General features: G+C 45.1%; 1 protein-coding gene across 1 annotated transcript in view; it reads left to right on the top strand.

Moving 5' to 3' along the window:
- Positions 1-19,373, top strand: part of KIF26B (kinesin family member 26B) — a 479,220-nt gene that overhangs the window by 214,639 nt on the left and 245,208 nt on the right. Inside the window, exon 4 of the mRNA XM_068538512.1 lies at positions 7,910-8,076. Within this exon, the coding sequence (XP_068394613.1) occupies positions 7,910-8,076 (167 nt within the window). The remainder of the gene's footprint in view (positions 1-7,909; positions 8,077-19,373) is intronic.

Below are 19,373 nucleotides of genomic sequence, written 5' to 3' on the forward strand. Positions count from 1 at the left end.
AGGCACAACACTCTTTGACATAAATCGCAGCAAGATCTTTTTTGACCTACCTCCTAGAGCAATGAGAATAAAAACAAAAATAAACAGCGGGACCTAATTAAACTTAAAAGCTTTTGCACAGCAAAGGAAACCATAAACAAGATGAAAAGACAACGCTCAGAATGGGAGAAAATATTTGCAAACAAAGCAACTGACAAAAGATTAATCTCCAAAATATACAAACAGCTCATGCAGCTCAATATCAAAAAAACAAACAACCCAATCAAAAAATCGGTAGAAGACCTAAATAGACATTTCTCCAAAGAAGACATACAGATGGCCAACAAACACATGAAAAGCTGCTCAACATCACTAATTATTAGAGAAATGCAAATCAAAACTACAGTGAGTAGTTCTGACCTCACACCAGTCAGAATGGCCATCATCAAAAAATCTACAAACAATAAATGCTGGAGAGGGTGTGGAGAAAAGGGAACCCTCCTGCATTGTTGGTGAGATTGTAAATTTATACAGCCACTGTGGAGAACAGTATGGAGGTTCCTTAAAAAACTAAAAATAGAACTACCATACGACCCAGCAATCCCACTACTGGGCATATACCCTGAGAAAACCATAATTCAAAAAGACACATGCACCCCAATGTTCATTGCAGCACTGTTTATCACAGCCAGGACATGGAAGCAACCTAAATGTCCATCGACAGATGAATGGATAAAGAAGATGTGGCACATATATACAATGGAATATTACTCAGCCATAAAAAGGAATGAAATTGGGTAATTTGTAGAGATGCGGATGGACCTAGAGACTGTCATACGGAGTGAAGTTAGTCAGAAAGAGAAAAACAAATATTGTATATTAACGCACATAAGTGGAATCTGAAAAAATCGGTATAGACAATCTTATTTACAAAGCAGAAATAGAGACAGAGACGTAGAGAACAAATGTATGGATACCAAGGGGGAAAAGGGGTGGTGGGATGAATTGGAAGATTGGGATTGACATATATACACGATTGATACTATGTATAAAATAGATAACTAACGAGAACCTACAGTATAGCACAGGGGACTCTACTCAATGCCCTGTGATGACCTAAATGGGAAGAAGGAAACCCAGAAAAGAGGGGATATATGTATATATGTAGAGCTGATTCACTTTGCTGTCCAGTAGAAACTAACACAATATTATAAAGCAACTATACCCCAATAAAAATTTAAAAAAAAAAAGAAATCTAAGGGAAGAATCCAAAACAGAAATGCAGCTGGCCCTTTGCTGTACCCTGCACCTCAGTCTTTTCTAAAGCATTTGGGTGGCCCTGCCCCTTTACCTTCTAGCAACACAAAGAATGAAAGAAGACAGTCATGTGCACTGAGGGGCCAGATTTAAGCCCTGATAACGGGTATCATGAAACACTGCAGCCTCCTCTGTTTGCTGACTCATCATACAGGGCGGAACCCTGATGAAGGTGAGGCTGTAAATCCAGGGTGAGGAAAAAGGCAGCTCTCCTAGGCCCCGGTAGCACCGGTGTGTGGAATTCTCTGTGGCAAGAGGTCACTGAGTCAAATGCTGTGGATGGATAATTTTATGGCCGCTAATAAAATTTATAGCCAAAGCAAGTTAAGATAATAAGGGTAATCAAACATCTAGCCGTGGGACATAAGAATCCCATCATGGCCCCTTGGTGCTGGCTGGGGGGAGGGGGTAGCTGGACAACACAGGGCGACTATATCTGTGTGACTCAAGGTAGCCGCGGGGGTCTCATAGGTGATCCGTGCCCCATGTGAGTCACGAGGACTAGGCCAGGCCAGGGACCAGGTTCAAGTCAGGCGGCATTGCCTGTGCTCCGGGGACAGCATGCCAAGGGCTGGAGCGTTAACCGGAGCATTTAAATGCCTAAAAGTCACAGTAGCATGGGACAGGATCTGAACCAACCCAGTTCCAGAACACTAGATTACGGAAAACATGTTAACTGACTGTTCGGGTGTGACATGGCAGGAATGAGGGAAGATGAGGAGGGATGGCGTTTGACTTGGGCACGTGTACAGAAATCAGATGAGGTTTAATCCAAGAGCCCAGTTCCGGTGGAGGCTTTCTCCAGCCCCTCCCAGCCTTCCTGGTCTCCACTCCTTCCCGTTGCTCCCTTGTCGAGGGCTCCGGCTCACCCCATCTCCTGCAGGCTTCGGGCATAGGCTGGTGGGGTCCTGTCCCTGAGACCACCCTGCAAACTCACTGTCAATCCCTGGAGGACTCGGCCCCCTCCTCTGACTCGGGGCCTCGACACCCAGAGTCCTCATGACGCCCTCTAAAATGACAAAGCAGGCGCAGGCCACCTGGGACAAGCTGAAGGGGATTAACTCTTTGGTGTTGTGGCGTTTCTCTTTTGTTCCTTTTTTTTTTTTTTTTTTTTTGTGGTAAAATATACAGAACGTAAAATTTCCCCTTTGATGTTTCTGAACAGAGAATCTTTTGTCCCTTAGGTGAATTTCACAAGGAGGTCAAATCTCACCACCTCTGCTTTGTTCCAGGAGAGTGGCCTGTGCACCAGAACAATTTCCAACCCTTGAGCTACTTATTCAAGCAACTCTAGAAATATTTAGAGCACCTATTATGTGCCAGGTATTGCATTAGGAGCTCTGAACTTTCAGATACAACCAGATAATTGACTTTGACCCTGGAGTTGTTATCATGATTACGGGGCCGCATTTTAAAATAAGAGGAGCACCGTCCTTACAGCTCTGGTTTCTATCCAAGTGCTTTTCTCTTAGTCCTTTCAGTGAGCGGATCTTGGGCTGTCCCTTTAGTCAGCAGTCTCCTGGTGCTCTTTATTCTAAGTTTTGTTTTGTTTTTTTTTAATTGTGGTAAAATGTACTATATAAAATTTACCATTTTAACCATTTTTAATTTACCATTAGTTCTGTAGCATTAAGTACATTCATGTGTTGTGCAACCATCACCACCATCCATCTCCAGAACTTTCCCATCTTCCCAAACTGAAACTATGTACCCGTTAAACAGTAACTCCCCGTGTCTTCCTCCCCAGGCCTATGGCAACCGCCATTCTGCCTTCTGTCTCTATGAATCTAACTACCCCAGGTGCCTCATATAAATGGAATCATACAATATTTGACCTTCTGGTTTTTTGTTTTGTTTGTTTTGTTTTGTTTTTGTTAAAATATCTTTAGATGAGATTAGTGGAAAATCCATTTTATTGCTCTAGTTTTCAGTAGCTTTTCTTCAGGCAAAAAGAGCCAGCAGTAGTTAACTTGCTGCAATGTCTGCTGAGACTTCTAAGCACCTGTGTTGCAATGTGAGCTCTGCCCCTTTTACAAATCCTGCTCAGGAAAGGTGCTTACTACCACTGCGCACGGCTCTGGAGCCACCTTTGCAATGCATCACTTCAGTTCTGGGTAGGTCTGGTTTCCAGGTGGAGAACGGACAGGCAGGGTGAGATTAAAGTTGAAATGAGATCAAGTTTGCCCAGTCGCTCAGGGGCAGAAAGCACTGACACGAAAAGAGTGCAGTGGAACAACTTAGGGAAGGCTGAGGCCAGCACAGACACTGCAGGAGAGGAGATCATTCTGGCTTCGGAGACGTCCCAGTACTTCCCTCCTGAGCGGGGCATTCCTCTTGTTTCTCTGCCTGCCAGGATCAGATGAACATAGCTCATAAAATGAAGCATTTTGGTCCCCAGAAGGAGGGGTACAGAAGTAAGAGACATGCGCCCATGGCTGTTCCAAGAATCCTCTGTGCTGCTCCGTCCCTGGGTCACAAAGGGCAGCTGCTCCCCAGGGGGATCCTTCAGGGGAGGTGGGGAAGGGGGCCCCTGGCCAGATGCTGTTAGAGCCAGCCCCAGAAGTGACTCAAGTGGGGACTGACACATATTCCTGCAGTGCAAGCGAAGGCTCATATACAGAAAAGGATGGAAAATTTTCTCTCCCCCCTACACTCTGATAGGAGCAAAAACCAAATAAGTTAATGGGGGCCTATCTCAGCGCAGTGCGATTACTAGAGGAAGATGCTGTTCTGTGTACCGCCACCAGCTTTCTGTTACCCTACGACTGAAATGCAGGGTCTGCAGGGTCAGCTGTAACTACTTATCTTTGGTTTGGGGATGCATTTGTTGATCTTGTCCTTTGCAGATTCGCTTACCTCGTTTATATTCTACATAGGCTTTTTGAAATTGTATTCTGCTGTCCTCATTCCCTAAGAGTGCAACCACTGACAGCATAGACAATGCCAAGGGTTGACCTGTGTCCAGTCTTTTTCAGGATAACTGTGAGTTGGTTTGTGCTAACACACATCAAAAATATTTATTGAGCACCACTGTTTGCAAAACATATAAAAATATTAAGTAACAGTGTAAGTAGTAATAACAATAAAGGAGATATCCCAAAATAGTGAGATACAAATTGCCTAGCAGAAAATGCTTTATGTGTTATTTTCTGGGATTTGGGGTCATAATGCCATTAAATATAAAGACTGAGTGGGATGCATTTGCTGTCCTTAGATGTCTCTGCACAGGAAATGGATACTGTTGGTGTTCCCTGCTGCCTCGGCAGAGTCCAAGGGAGGTGGCTTTCTGGGTCAATAATGCCATTTAAGATGAGCCCCCAAGCTGTCACACTCTGGAAGCTCTCAGAGTCCTTCCCATCAGTGGGGAAGTTAAAGGTCAGTGGCTTATAGATTGTGATTTGCCCTGTGAAAGCAACCTTGGTTGATAACAGCCAAACATCTTTTTTGTCTTGATTCTGTGGTCAAGATCATAACTGAATTTAAGATTCGAGATTTCTTTGTGAACAAGTATATGGCTCCTCATATGGAGGTATCAGTGCAAAAATGGAAATGTGGTTGAAAGACATGAATCTCGCCTAGGATGACAACGGAGTGAGCGGCTTTATCTGTGAGGTCTGTGAGAGGCAGCTCCCGTGCGCACTGAAGACCCCACGTGGAGAAGCACACGCGTGTGCAAACACACAGGCGCCCCCCGCTCCCTGTGCCTGGTTCCTTTACTGCCATCCCGTGTTTCATGGACCACCACCCTCGGGATGTGATGTGGTGTTTTGAAAGTCACAGATACTTGTTGCTTTAGTGAAACCATCCAGTGTAACCGAGATGGAGAGCTAGCAGCAGGTTTTAATCAGAACTAAAGCAAACGAAATCCTGTGGTGAAAATCTAGTCCCCCCAAAGTTAGTGATTGGGACCCCCTGGCAAGTTTTCAGCTGCTGCTTCTAGACTATGACGTACACACATAATCAAGATAACTAATCCTTTCCCCCAGAACTTTACCCTTTTCAGATGTGTTAGATGAAGAGATTGAGGCTTTTTGAATTTTCCCACGAAGAGTCTTGTAGCTTTCACAGTATCGTGAGAGAAAAAATTAAGTCAGGACAGTCTGAAAAGCAGAGGTAAACCATAGCCCTCTACAAAGAAGGCTCTTGATTGCAGATTGTGCAGTGAAGCTAAGGTTTCCGGGAATTCCTGCCGCTTGGGCGTTTTCTCTTACAGTGGATTGTGGGGAGGGGGCCGCTAGAGCCGCCTTGAGGGGGCAGTTAAAGCGGGAATGGGGGTTGGACTGGGGGGGGGAGGGCAGAGTGAAAATGTCACAGAATCCAACAAATCGGGGTCCAGTCTTGGCCCCTGCTCACTAGCTGTTTTCCCCTGGGGAAGCAGCCCCAGGTTTCTGACCCTCGGTCTCTTAGAATCCAGCTTCTGCAGGACTGCCGTGAGGGCCCTGGGGGGAACCGACCACGACAGCACACCCCTTAGCCCCATCTCACCCACATCTTAGCACATCTCACGTGCTGCCCACCAGGCCTGGGAACCAAGGGTAGGGGCCGCTGCGTGACTGCAGAGGGCCTTGGGGTTCTCGGCGAGCTCATCCCCTCGCCCTTTGGAGAAGCCAAGTCTTCCGGGCAGATTCTTACAGGACAGAGCCTTCATTATAGCTAGCAGCAAAAAAGCAGGCCCTTCTTAGAGAGACTTGCTTTTGAAGTGTGGGGAGGCTGCCCGCTGGTAAGAAAGGCCACTGCCCTGAAATAAGATTCGGAACCAGGGGAGAGTGAGTGCTGCTGAGTAGGTGGTCTGCTTCCAAGGCGGGGGGGGGGGGGGGGGGGGGAGTCGGCTAGGGAACACAGGGTTGGAGTAGGTGTTAGTTTTGTCACAAGGATGATCAAGGAAGCGAAGCTCCTCAGATCCCTTAAGGGCTGTAGGGTCTGCCCCACGTCGCTCCTGAGACCCCATTCTGGCGTGGAGAGCTGTGGGATGGAGGGAATTCACGGTGAGGTTTGTTTTGGGACACTGTCCAAGATGGCATCATGTACCACCGGTGCTTCATAAATGCCATTTCATGGTGACCACAGTGTGCGTGCCCACGGCCAGGTCCCCGGTTGTTTCAGCCGTCCCCTCCAGCATGCCGCACTCCTCCGGGCGAGTGGTAGCCGGTTGAGGGGAGCCCACACCCCACGGGCTGCAGAGGAAGCCCAAAGAGAGGTGACACGGGCCCTCTGCCTGGGAGGCAGCCCCTGCCAGCGCAGGGAACGTCCTCCAGGCCATTGGCTGCTTTTGCTGCTTCCTCTCCCATTTCTCTGATGTGGGTTCACTTTCCTTACAATGCATTGAATGAATGAGAATAAGAAAGTGTGTACTGGCAAAATTACAGCTGGATAATGCCAAGGCTTTCCAAGTCAGAGCATGAATTTAAGCAGAGCAAAGTTTCAAGTCCATGGGGCTCAAGAGCGATTGCTATTCTTCTAATAATGAAAAGTACAAATGTTTTATGTTCAAAGGTTAACAAATGGGACCCTTTCACTGGCCTTCTGGACTGTTCAGCACAGAGGGGAAACTGTTCCTGATCTTTGCCTTATTGCACTTGTATTTTCTAGGCAATTAGAAGCATTTTCCACTCAGCATTTAAGGGGTTTGAACCGGCTGGAGACCTTTTTTTTTTTTTTTACCCCAAACTAAAGTTGCCTTTTTTTAAAAAAAAAACTGACAGTTTTTCCTTTTTGCAAGTAGAGTGAAGTTTTAAAGTAACAGGCTTTCAAAATAGCACACTTAGACTTGCCTGCATAATTATTACATTTGTCATGGGATTAGCACTTTCCGAAAGTATATTTCTATACCAGTATCTTACTTTGCCCAGAAGTATGGTTCTCCACAGTATATTATGTGCATTTAGGCAAAATAGACCCAGCCCCATTCACTAGAATTTGCATTATAAAGGCAATTATTGCCAATAAAATGGAAGCCATTTATCTTAATGAACCAGTAGGAAAATTAAGTCTGTTGAAATGGTCTAAACCTTCCAAGAAAAAAAAACCAAAAACCCATTGGTAATTCATGGTGGGCTATATCTATTTTTATGAGCTTCTCTAAGTCATCTCTTTGCTGACTGCCTACAGCAAACAACAACAATACGCAAATAGTGTTTTGCTTAATTTCTTATGTTCTTCATTAGCTGGTTCACTTCTCCCTTAAAAAAATGATATCTTTGCCCCTCTTGTCTATTTGAGAGCATTTAGGGCCTTCCTAGTAAGAAACCAGCACTAGTTGGTCCAACTGGTCTGGTCTTGGGCTGCAAATAGTGTGGTTAATGGCTCCTGCTTTCCCCTCCATTTGGAGGGGAGACACAGAAGTAACTGGAACTTACAGTGTCAGGGGATAATTGTATTCCATTATATTTAATACAAACGAGGAGGTATTCTAGCTAACATGCAGGAAAACGGCCTTAGAGGAGGCCATGTCGCGTGTCACTGAATGCACGCGGGGACGTGTCCCCTCCCAGCCTCACCGCCCCCTGCCCCGCGCGCGCTCTGGCCCCGACCCCAAAACAGAGGTGCTACCGGTGGTAGTCAGGAAATGCCGTGAGCCACAGGTAATGAGCTCGATATCCGTGTTCCTTGCCAGATCTCCCAGCTGATGACAGAGCCTGGCCGGGAGGGCCTGACAGAGGTGGCGCTGAATCACTACAATGCAGACAAGCCTCCGGCCTGCAGCGTCCCCGCCTCGCAAGCCTCCTGCGTGGCCAGCGAGACCTCCGCGGGCACCTCGGTGGCCGCGTCCTTCTTCGCCAGGTAAGAGAGGTGTCCAGACCCTCGGTTCTTTCAGGTGAGCCCACCCGGTTAGCCTCTCACGTGGACCGGTTTAGCTGAAACACTGGGAAGAGTTTGGGGCTGTTCTTTGACTTCACTCTTTAAGACAGGCTTTCTCAACCTCAGCCCGTTGACATCTGGGGCCAGATAACTCTCAGTTTAGGGGGACTGTCCTGTGCATATAGGATGTTTAGCAACATCCTTGGCCTCTACTCGCCAGATTCCTGTGGCACCTTCCCCGGTTGTGACAACCCAAAATGTCTCCAGATGTTGCCAAACGTCGCCTGGGTTGAGAACCTCTGCTCTGAGAATACGTGGCTCTAAAGATGGTCTCCCCAGGAGGAGGACTTTTGTGGGTTCAGCCCCATGGCTGGTGTTTCCAGATATCTCTTCTCATTACAGAAAATGAACTGCTTAAAATTTAGCTATTAAATAGATGGCAATTTTCTTCCTTCTTGACAGACTAGCTGGATAGTTGTCAACGATCCAGCTAATTTCAGAAACTTAAAAAAAACCCCGAGAAGCAAAAAAGAAAGGTATTTCAGCAATGTTTTCTGCCTAATTTTAGCAACACGGCAGAGACAGGGCAGGAGACAAAGGACAGCTGAGCAGGAAGGCACTTCAGGGATTGTCTAATTTGATCTCCTTATTTTATGAAGAAGGAAACTGAGGACCAGGAAAGTTAAACTGTGAGGTAGTTTATAGCAAAGCCAGAAATAGAAACCAGATTCCTCTGGTTTTTCCTCTGTGACTCATTCTTTACTTGATACTTGGAACTTAACCTTAGAAAACTTTTTCTGTACCTAAGATTCGTGAGCTTCTGAGTAAGCAGGGTGTAGACTAAATAGCGTCAGATGTGAAATCAGAAGACCCCTTGGGTTTGAGTTCCAGCCCTGCCTCAGTGTCCTCATCTATAAAATGAGGATAATACCTGTTCCTCAGGGTTGCTCTGAAGATTAAACATAAGATGATTATAAATTATAAAGTATGTGCTATACAAATGGTAATTCACTATGGACTTAACTGGTGTGTCAGTAAGAGGGAATGTTGTTTGGCTTTTCCTGTTATCCTTAGCAGTGGTAACATCCAAAGCACAAATCTGAGGAAGGGGCTCTGATTAGGAAAGGAGCAAGTTAGAGGAGGAACAGAGGCTGACATCCTGGATTAAGACACAATAAAGGCAGCACACGGGGCTTGTTGGAAGACTGGCTTTGAGGTTCTGGTTGTACCTTGGTGCCATGTTTATTGTCCTATGAACAATTGGGCCAACTTGAATGTATGGGAAGTAACAGGAAATATGTGTGTAGTGGCCACCTGACAACAGAGGCCATCGTGTTAGCTGTGTGTGTGCATGAATTTCTGTGTTGTCTGGGACCACTGAGCAAGCTTACTGGGAGGTCATGTCCATGCCACACAAGGAGAGAATAAACAGATGGAATAGGATATGACAGAATGCCACAAGCACAGAAGATCCCGGGACCTAGGTAGGCTATTAGAGCATGTCTACAGGAGGGTGACTAAAGTGGTGAGGAACTAGGAGGCCAGGTCCTGGCAGGTTTAGTCTGGAGAAGAGAGCCCTCAGCTGTCTCTTGGGCCATCATGTAAAAGAGGGATTTGGATGGTTGTATAAAAACCCAAGTATGTGGGCAAAGGCCGAATAAAACCTCATGATAAAAGAGACTGATCTCCCAGCTCAGAATGAAGGAGAACTTGCTCACAATTCAAACTGCCCCAGGAGACAGTGAGGTCCCCATCACCGAGGGAGATCAAGCTTGCACTGGGTGACTACCTGGCTTCGTTGCCGGAGAGAACATTCAGTCCTCAGATGGGGGTTGATCTCCTGAAATACTGAAATGTCCAGAGATTTCTACAGATTGACTGACTCATACAAAAAAACCCAGGGCTTCCCTTGTGGCGCAGTGGTTAAGAATCCGCCTGCCAATGCAGGGGACATGGGTTTGAGCCCTGGTCCAGGAAGATCCCACATGCCACGGAGCAACTAAGCCCGTGTGCCACAACTACTGACCCCGCGTACCTAGAGCCCATGCTCTGCAACAAGAGAAGCCACCGCAATGAGAAGCCCGCGCACTGCAATGAAGAGTAGCCCCCGCTCACCACAGCTAGAGAAAGCTCGCATGCAGCAACAAAGACCCAACACAGACAAAAAAAAATAAAATAAAATAAAAAATTTAAAAACAAAAAAAAAAACAGAAAAAGGAGTTGAAGCAGGAAGAAATAAGAGGTGCTATGGTCCCTGATGGACAGTGTTTTGGGAGAATAGTGTTCCCTGCTGGGGGGGAAACCAACAGTTTCATCTGAGTCAGGGAGAGGGTGTCGAGATGGGATAGACGGGGAAGGCCTGAGTGCTGGACAAATGGTGTATGGAGGCCAGCTTTCACGTGGGTCAGAGGAGGATTTACAAACAAGCGAACAAACATCAGGGAAAAGAATGGTGAATGACTGGCAAAGACAGTCTTCCTGAGAGTTTTGCTTGTACACCAAGGGGTAGAATGGAAACACCAGGGTGGACCCACCTGAATGGGCCAATGATGTCAGTTGGGGGAGGCCCTGCGGATGATGTTAGCAACAAACAAAGAACACCTGAATTCAGAATTGCAAGGGCTTGTGGTATGAGCTTTCAAAGAGCTAGAAAGGATTCAGAGGGCTACCTAAATCCTTGTCATTGCTTTGTGGTGAATGCTGATAGCTGATAGCTGGAGCTTAGTGGGTTAAGACATTAAAAATACATGGTTTGTGTTTAGAGCGTTTACAGTGTAGAGTGAGGGGGGAAGTACCATGAGAAAAAGAATAATTCTTTAAAAACATATATATATATATATATATATATATATGAGGACATGGGGAGGGGGAAGGGTAAGCTGGGACGAAGTGAGAGAGCCGCGTGGACATATATACACTACCAAATGTAAAATAGATATCTAGTGGGAAGCAGCTGCATAGCACAGGGAGATCAGCTCGGTGCTTTGTGACAACCTAGGGGGTGGGATAGGGAGGAGGGGAGGGAGATGCAAGAGGGAAGCGATATGGAGATATATGTATATATATAGCTGATTCACTTTGTTATACAGCAGAAACTAACACACCATTGCAAAGCAATTATACTCCAAAAAAGATGTGAAAAAAAAAGTCAAAATAATAAAGTTCTGAAAAATTTGAAAAAAAAACCCCATATATATATATATTTAAAGAATTCTATATGTATATTAGATACTGAATATATATATATTCACCCCCCCACACTCACTACGCGGTTTGCCCCGCTGCTCTCGTCCATAGTGGTCGGGCTGTCACGCCTCCCAGAGAGGATGGCAGCAGACTGACAGCCTGCCTGTCATGGACGGGAACTGAGAGCAGAAGGTCGGGTGACCTGCTCGAGGTCCGCACTGTCAAGAGAGAACCAGGGTTGTACCTCACCTCTGTGGGTCCCCAAAGGCCCACCTGAGAAGTCAAAACCAGACCAGTTACGTTGTCAGACAGTAAACTGAGGTCGCGTCAGAGGACCTTTCTGTTTCAGCTCAAGCAAAGCTGTGTGAGGTGACGGTAGGGGTGGCTTTTAAGAAGGGTGGAATCTGGATCTGTTGCTGGGGCCAACATTGGAAACACGTTAGTGGTTATGGTTTTCGTGGAAGGATAGGAGAGTCGTTCCACATAGGGACTTGGGGGCAGGGTCAGGTCCTCAGATCTGTGTTCACCACTTTTCAACTCGTTCTGCTTGACTGTGCGATTGAAACACATCCGTGAGTCTGCAGGGCTCTGGACTCCACATAGCTCCAAGTGAGGACAGGCTGGCCAGCCCTCAAGAGCTGTGCTGGACGTCATTTCATTGCAGATAGGAGCAGCGCCATTTGCCATATTTGTGGCCAACGTGGCTGACATCTACTGAACACTCAGTGTGTATCACTCACTGCACTAAGCTCTTCGTATGCAGAATCTCCCTGAATCCTCAGAGTAACCCTGGGACGTAGATCCTGCCATTTCCCCTGTTGGATGGATAGAGAAAGAGGTGTCCTGAGTCAAGTCACCAGCCCAAGGCTGCACAGCTGGGAAGTGGCAGGGTGGGGAGTCCATCCTCAGTTCCTCTCACCTGTGAGCCTTGTTGCTGTTCTCTGTGCTAAGCAGGCTTTTCCCATCATAATCATGAACTAATCATCATCGCTGATAAAACCCATGAAGTAAGTGGGCCCTGCAATCAGTTTGAGAAGATAAGCAGAACAGCGACAAAACCCTGATTTGTTGAGGGCTGCAGGTGTCCACTTTTCTCTGTGATACAGGCCTTTCTTTTAAAGTGTTTACTTTCCAGAGCTATGGGTAGAGGGCTGGGTGGATCTTGTTGCATTTCAGATTCCACAGCTATAAAATAAAAATTCCAGTTCTGAATAAGCAATGACACTTTCAACCAGGGCTACCCCCAGTGTGGTTTGTGGACAGCACACGCTTACTGGTCTGTGATAAGTGTGGAAATTCAGAGGAAGCATTTAGAAACTTCTGTAGCAAGTTGACAGAGTAAGTTTATGCCTATTGAATCTAAAAATCAAAAAGTAGGTCTTATAGTTTGAATGTAATTAGAAATAAAAGAAAAAAAGTGATTCCTTCACCACAGATAGTTTGAGAAGTGCTGCTTTAGAAAATGTTGAAGCCCAAATTGCTTTCCTTCTACATATCTTTCGCCAGAATTTCTTTATTTAATTAATTAATTTATTTGGCTGCGCCGGGTCTTAGTTGGGGCATGTGGGATCTAGTTCCCCGACCAGGGATCGAACCCAGGCCCCCTGCATTGGGAGCGTGGAGTCTTAACCACTGGACCACCAGCGAAGTCCCTCCCTCTTTATTTCTTTAAATGTCAGCATTTTGGTGGACTGCCTTTGCTTCAGAATTTCAGCACTCTGCTTTTGGAAAAACACTTTTTTTTTTCCCTTTGGAAAAAAGTAGTAACAGTGAAATAGTAACAGTAATACTAAAAACATTAATAGTAATCTTAACCAAAAAAGAGATTGGCATAACTGATCATCAAGTTGGTTAATTATCATGCTCTGAACTTTTCAAATGAGGGAATCTCCTTTGTGTGATTCCCGTGTTAATATTAAGTGGTGAAGTCAGGTGTGATTAGATTTCCCATTTGTTGACTATTCACTTTGAATAAAGATTTACTTTTAAAAAAAAAACTGTCATGATCTTGTTTTTTCAGTTTTATTGAGATATAACTGACATATATTACTGTATAAGTTCAAGGCATACAGCATAATGATTTGATTTACGTACATTGTGAAATGATTACCACAATAGGTTTACCCAACAGCCATCGTCTCATACAGAAACGATACCAAAAAAAAAAAAAGAAAAGAAAAAAAATTTTTCTCCCTTGTGATGAGAACTCTTAGGATCTACGCTCTTAACAACTTTCAAACATACCATACAGCAGTGTTAACTTGAGAACTGGATGAAAGTGGTCAAAAGGTACAAACTTCCAGTTATAAGATAAATAAGTACCAGGGATATAATGTACAGCATGATGACTATAGTTGAGATTTACTTAATTATGTACTTTGTGCTTTAAAGTATGAAGTGCATGAAACCCTATAAAAATTCTTGGGTGAATCCTCAGCTTTGTAGGTTGAGGTGGTAGAATCCTCATTTTAATTTGAAGAGCTGTGAACAAATTCTGGATTACGCATAGAATTGCCTGGAGCTCTGGTAAATAAAATGAATCTTTCAGATGATGTCCTATCTTTGCATTGATGTTCTTTCCCAAGTAACCTTACAGATAATCGTATTGTTGTTGTTTTAATTCATGGAGAAAATGAGCTTCCGGAGGATTTTAATCTACATTCAGAGCGAGTATGGGAAAAATAGTGAAAATTGCCAGCTATCACATGAGCTTTGCAAAGGCAAGTTCAAGTTTGGCAGAACCAGTGCTGCCATCTCTGTGGAGTTGGTGAACACATGGGTTTTCAGTTCTGTCTTCAGACGCCACTTCTTATCGTAATATTATTTATTTACAGCTTTTACATTTAGTTCACAACCTTTGTAAGACCATAACTTTTTACCAAATTCAAATGAAATTTTCAAGTAAAATTATATAAAGGGCATTTTTCATTATTATTTTTTCATTTCTCTATTTTCTTAATGTAAATAAATGCCTTCAAATCTGTTTTCATAGCTTTCGATTACTTCAGATTACTCAACGCCGTCAAATCCTTACTGTCTGTCCATTTGCTCATTGTTGGATCCATCACATTAGTTAGAGCTTCTCCCTCTCTTTTTCCTCTGTTCTTTTTTTTCCAGGAACAGGGTTATTTTTTATTTACTGACTCTCTTCTTGAAGATTCTGACCTTTACACAATTTTCCGTTGTTGATTAAAAATACATAGCTCCCGGGTTTGGAATTTTCTGCGTAAATTTTGATGTTCACCTCAATATTGGTTTGCCCTCAGATTGATTTTGTGCGGTCCACTTGCTCTGTTTTCTCTCTCTCTCGCTGGCCAAGCTGCCCCTCATTTCCTTCTGCTAACTTTTTGCCTTTTGCCTAAACTCATTTTTTTCTTGGGGATGTTATTATATTTCTGACTATCTCCACCTCTTGTGCAATTTCTTCCATCTTTGTTATTAGACCATTGCTTGTATCACCTGACGGCCTTCTCCAAGCCACTGACGGCCTTCTCCAAGCCCCTTCTCTTATGACTGATTTAACCGGCATCCCTCTGAGGCCAGAAGTTGCTGTGACATTAAACCAAGACCAGCTCAGGTCCTGAATCAGGGGCTAAGCTGAGCTGAGAGGGCCAACTCCCGGCTCCGAGACCCCGCCCTCAGACGGGTCCCTCCGTTCATCAGCCTCCTTGTGGGACCTGCTCCTAAGTGCCCTGTGTCCACGTGCCGCTGTACACACAGCTCCCACTGCTACAGAGAAGGTCCTCCTTAAAAGCCGTTTCTGCACTCTCACTGACAGCCAACTCAAATAGTGCCTTTCACTGGTCACAGCAGATGCTTTTCCTATATCATCTTGTACAGTGAAGGCTTTCTTTAGTCCCTGGGCGTGCTGACACATAACAGTAGGAGTTGGTTATTTGCAAGGAGCTTATTAAGTCAAAGAAGGATGGAGTGTGAAACTGCTCATGGTTCTTTTGTTCTTCCATCAGGTCCAGTTCCCTTAGGGATGCTCACATCTTCCCATTATAAATACACCAGCAGTTATTACCAGAGAAGAACTCTCCTAAACACACCACAGTTGGTCTCAGGTGATCTAGGGGGAGAAAAGTGGAGCTGGGTGCACAGATCCAACTCTTAAGTTGCTGATTCTCTGTGGAGAGATGGGGCAGACTTTCTGCCTCCAGTTTTACAGATTGGAAGTTAATTTCCAGCGCCATGTCTGTTACTATAGAATGATATCTCTACAAAACGAAACAAAAAACACTAGGAGCTTTTAGGAGCTCATATTGTGGAATTTCTCTTGTATGATTATTGTATTTTTCCTGTTTTGTTTGCATCCAAGTATGCACCTTTGTCTCCTTACTCCTTCTAGGGTCTCATTCTGACTTAGTGTCTATCCCTTTCCCCTTTTCTCCCATTACTCTCCTCCTTCCCCACTCCACCTCCCTGTCTGCCTCTTCCATGGCTCCCGTGGAAGTGGGGCTGCCGTTGAACCTTGTAGGGAACACCTGTGGTCAGGGCCGACATGCAAAATTGTGCCATTTGCTGTTTGGCCAAAACTCTACTGGTTGAGCTGAGACGCCTCCCACTGGGCTCCATCCATCCAAAGGGACGTCTTTTTCTCAACTGCCCAAAGGTACTGTCTGGGCTCGTGTCTCACCGGCTGCTCCTGCCCCTTCCCTGGGGGCTAAACAGTGCCAGGGCAGCGATCTTTGAAGGCCTGAAGTGGAAACCAAATCCCTACCCTCTGAATTTCTTGTTTACTTATTCCTGGCAAGTCATAGCTTTACTTTTCTTAGAAAAGACTCCATGGACTTCTCAGAAAAGAAGGGACTCTTGCTCATGTATATTGATGCAGTGAATGTTTAGGAATCATAACTATATGAATATAGTTTCGCTTGAACACACACCAGTTGCAATATGAAAGGAAAATACTAAGAAGGAGCCAAATGTATATTTAGTGCTGTCAGATTTCAGGGGCCCCAGGAAATAGTTTCAGGTGTTTGCTTCATGAAGAAGTAAACCCTTGAATGCTTATGAAAGACAGAGAAAGCACTGAAGAAAAAGTGGCCATAATTCAATGTCTACACTGTGATCCTTTGTGTTCAAAAAAGATCCTAAAACACTTTAGATATATAACCCTAACAGCCAGTACCCTACCCCGGCAACCCCAAAACCCCTGTTTTGGGGTGTGCAGACCATAATAGAAATGGCACTCATGGCTTGGCCCACGCCATTCTGAATTGGTGATCTCTGCTAAAGAAAATGGTCAGTGTTTGCTGCCCCATTCCCATCTCCCGCTGCAGGGAATGTGTAAGATAGCGCATTTTCCAACTTAAGTCCTTTGTTTGACGGATGGCCAGTTGGGGTGCTGGCAATCAGCTCCCAACATCTGGGACTCATTTGTACAGCTTTGCCTCGGTTGAAAATCCAATTCATGCCTTGGTGTGGATGTTTGAAGGCAAAGCAATTCCAGTGAGCCTGAAGGACCCCGGTGATTCTTGTCAAATATTCTCAGGGTTAGGCATTCTGGTTCTTACTGAACAATTTGAATGTCTTTTTTACTGATGCAGGGGTGAGGGGAGGGGAAGAAGAGTACTGGATAAAGCAAAGAGAAAGATGGAGTGGCTTGTGGTTGCATCCACAGCCTGCCACTGACATTCTGACTTTAGGCAAGTAACTTAAATCTCGCTAGCCTCAGTTTCTCCTGTTAAACAGAGATCATCGTATCTACTTCACAGGATTATGGTGAGGATTAAATGAAAATGTGATAATTCTTTGTAAACATCGTCTAAATCCTAGAGGTGACGTTAAGATGGCATTTGCTATGAAAAGGATGGAATTCTACCCTCAGTGGGAAATCCAATGAATCCTCAACATTCCCTTTAGAGTGGGTGACTTGTGTTGTGCGTACCTTTACAGTGTGTTTACGTGCCACTTTGTAATCCGGTCTAATGACTACCTAGGACCTCCATGGCAATTGTAAAGATCAGGCATCACGCCTCGGAGAGCAAAACTGCCATCACGGCGGGGGTGGGGGGGCGCCGAAGATCACAGCTGGCTCTTAAAGCCTTACCTGGAAAGAACCAGGTGTCACTGGTGATTGAAAACATCAGTGACCAGCAGAGAGAGAAACTCTGCCCTCTCCTGTGGAGCTCCAGTTAGCTGACTACACACTTCTAAATCTTTTGAAGGGTTTCTTTTTGTAGTTTTATAGCCCTAGAAAAACTCTCAAACAGTAAGAAAGAAAACAAAAGGAAGAAAAGGAGGAGCCATTAAGAATTCTATGACCATATAGCTTGGTGGTGACTGCAGTGTGGGAGCTGGAAGTCTGCCATGACACTGACAGTGAAAATGAACCAAAACAGTAAATAAAATAGAAGTAAAAGAGGGAAATATTCGCTCTCTTTGTTAATACCTTCATGATTTGAATTGGGGGCTGAAGAGGGAAGATACGGTGGCACTGAGTCGATTCAAAAAGAACAATGGAATGACCTGTGTCCTAAATGAGAAAATGGATGGAGAGAGGATACAATCTTATCTACTATATATTTGATAAAATGTTTCCTTGACTGCACTTCTGCCCCTGCCCTGTTGCGATACCTCTGTAACTTGTTCCTTTCTTCAGTACTTACTCATTTAAAAATAATAGCCTACATTTATTGAGGGTTTCCTATATACCACACACTACTCTGAGTTCTTTACATGAGTTTAAACTTCAAAAGCCCCCATGAGTTGGCCCTCTTATCATCCCATTGTTTAGATGTAGAAACTGAAGCACAGATTGGTGAGGTAACTCGATCATGGTCAGACCGCTAGCAGGAGATGAGTAGGTGCTTGAGCCAGGCTATCTGATTCCAGAGCTCATGAGCCAGAATGTAAGCTCCATAAGGGGGGAGATATTTGTCTCTTTATTCTTGGCTGAACCCCTAGTGCCTAAAAGAGTACCTAGGAAATGTTTGTTGAATGGATGAACAAATGCTCTTAGCTACTGAGGCAGGAGGTAGGTGGGCTCCAGGTTAGGCACTTACAATCAGCCTCCTGTTTGCACTTCGAACTAGAAATAACAACAGCAACAGGGTAAATAGCCAAGCTTTGTCTCCTGAGGACACTTTAAGATAACAGTCCTGGCAGGAACAGAGAGGGACTATTAAGATAACAGTCCTGGCAGGAACAGAGAGGGACTAAGCCTTGTTTGAGTAAAGGATCAGGAGGTCATATATTCCCCAACCCTGGGGCAAGGGAGACACGGCACATGCGCAGAAAGCCTCCTTGGGGTCAAAAAGGAGAGGGCACCTCCCCAGAATAGGTGATGCCAAGGCCGTCCCCTAGGCCCTCTGGCCTGGAATCCATCTTGGAAAAAAGCTGCACATGCATGTTGCAGAGGGTCCTAAGGCGGATCAGGTGTGGAAAAAGAAACCAGATAATTGGCCAAAGGTAAACAAAGACCCGGAAGAACTGCCCTATATAGATGACTTCACTGCCTCTTTACTGCCTTCCTCCTCGTTAGGGAGGACGCCCACACCCTTGCTCTCCGGTGGGCATCTCTGCCTTGCTTCTGTCTTAAGTAAACAAACTGCTTCTCTGTGTGCTCTCCCACTTGTGCTGTGTCTCTAATAATAAACTTTGTACCTGTTTTTACAGTTTTTGCCTCCTTGAGAAACGCATTTTTCAATGGGAGCAAGGGCCAGGGGAATTTTGCTTCTAGCCTCTACCCACTGGTGGAGTAGCGGCTAGGATTCCTCGTTTTCACCCAGGCTACCCAGGTCCAGTTCCGGGGCAGGGAACTAAGATCTTACTTCAAGTCACTGCTCTCAATGCTGCCTCTCCGAGATCACTACTATGCTCTCCTGCCTCCAAACTCAAAATGGGTTGTGACGGGTGGGCATTCATGAAGTCTCAACACAAGGATGATCAGTGAGACCATAGTAGAGGAGGAATGCAGAGCTCACCACTGAAGACATAAGGGAGAAACATTTTGACCAACTACTCTATTCTTCTAATTTTGTTAGTTACTAAAATATTGCTTCCTGTCTCACTCAGAGTAAAAGTTAAAGGTTTTTCAGTGGCTTGCCAGGGTCTTTCTACAATCTGCCCTCCACGCTCCTCTATCA

The sequence above is a fragment of the Eschrichtius robustus genome, chromosome 3, assembly GCF_028021215.1.
Source record: "Eschrichtius robustus isolate mEscRob2 chromosome 3, mEscRob2.pri, whole genome shotgun sequence".
NCBI classification, from domain to species: domain Eukaryota; kingdom Metazoa; phylum Chordata; class Mammalia; order Artiodactyla; family Eschrichtiidae; genus Eschrichtius; species Eschrichtius robustus.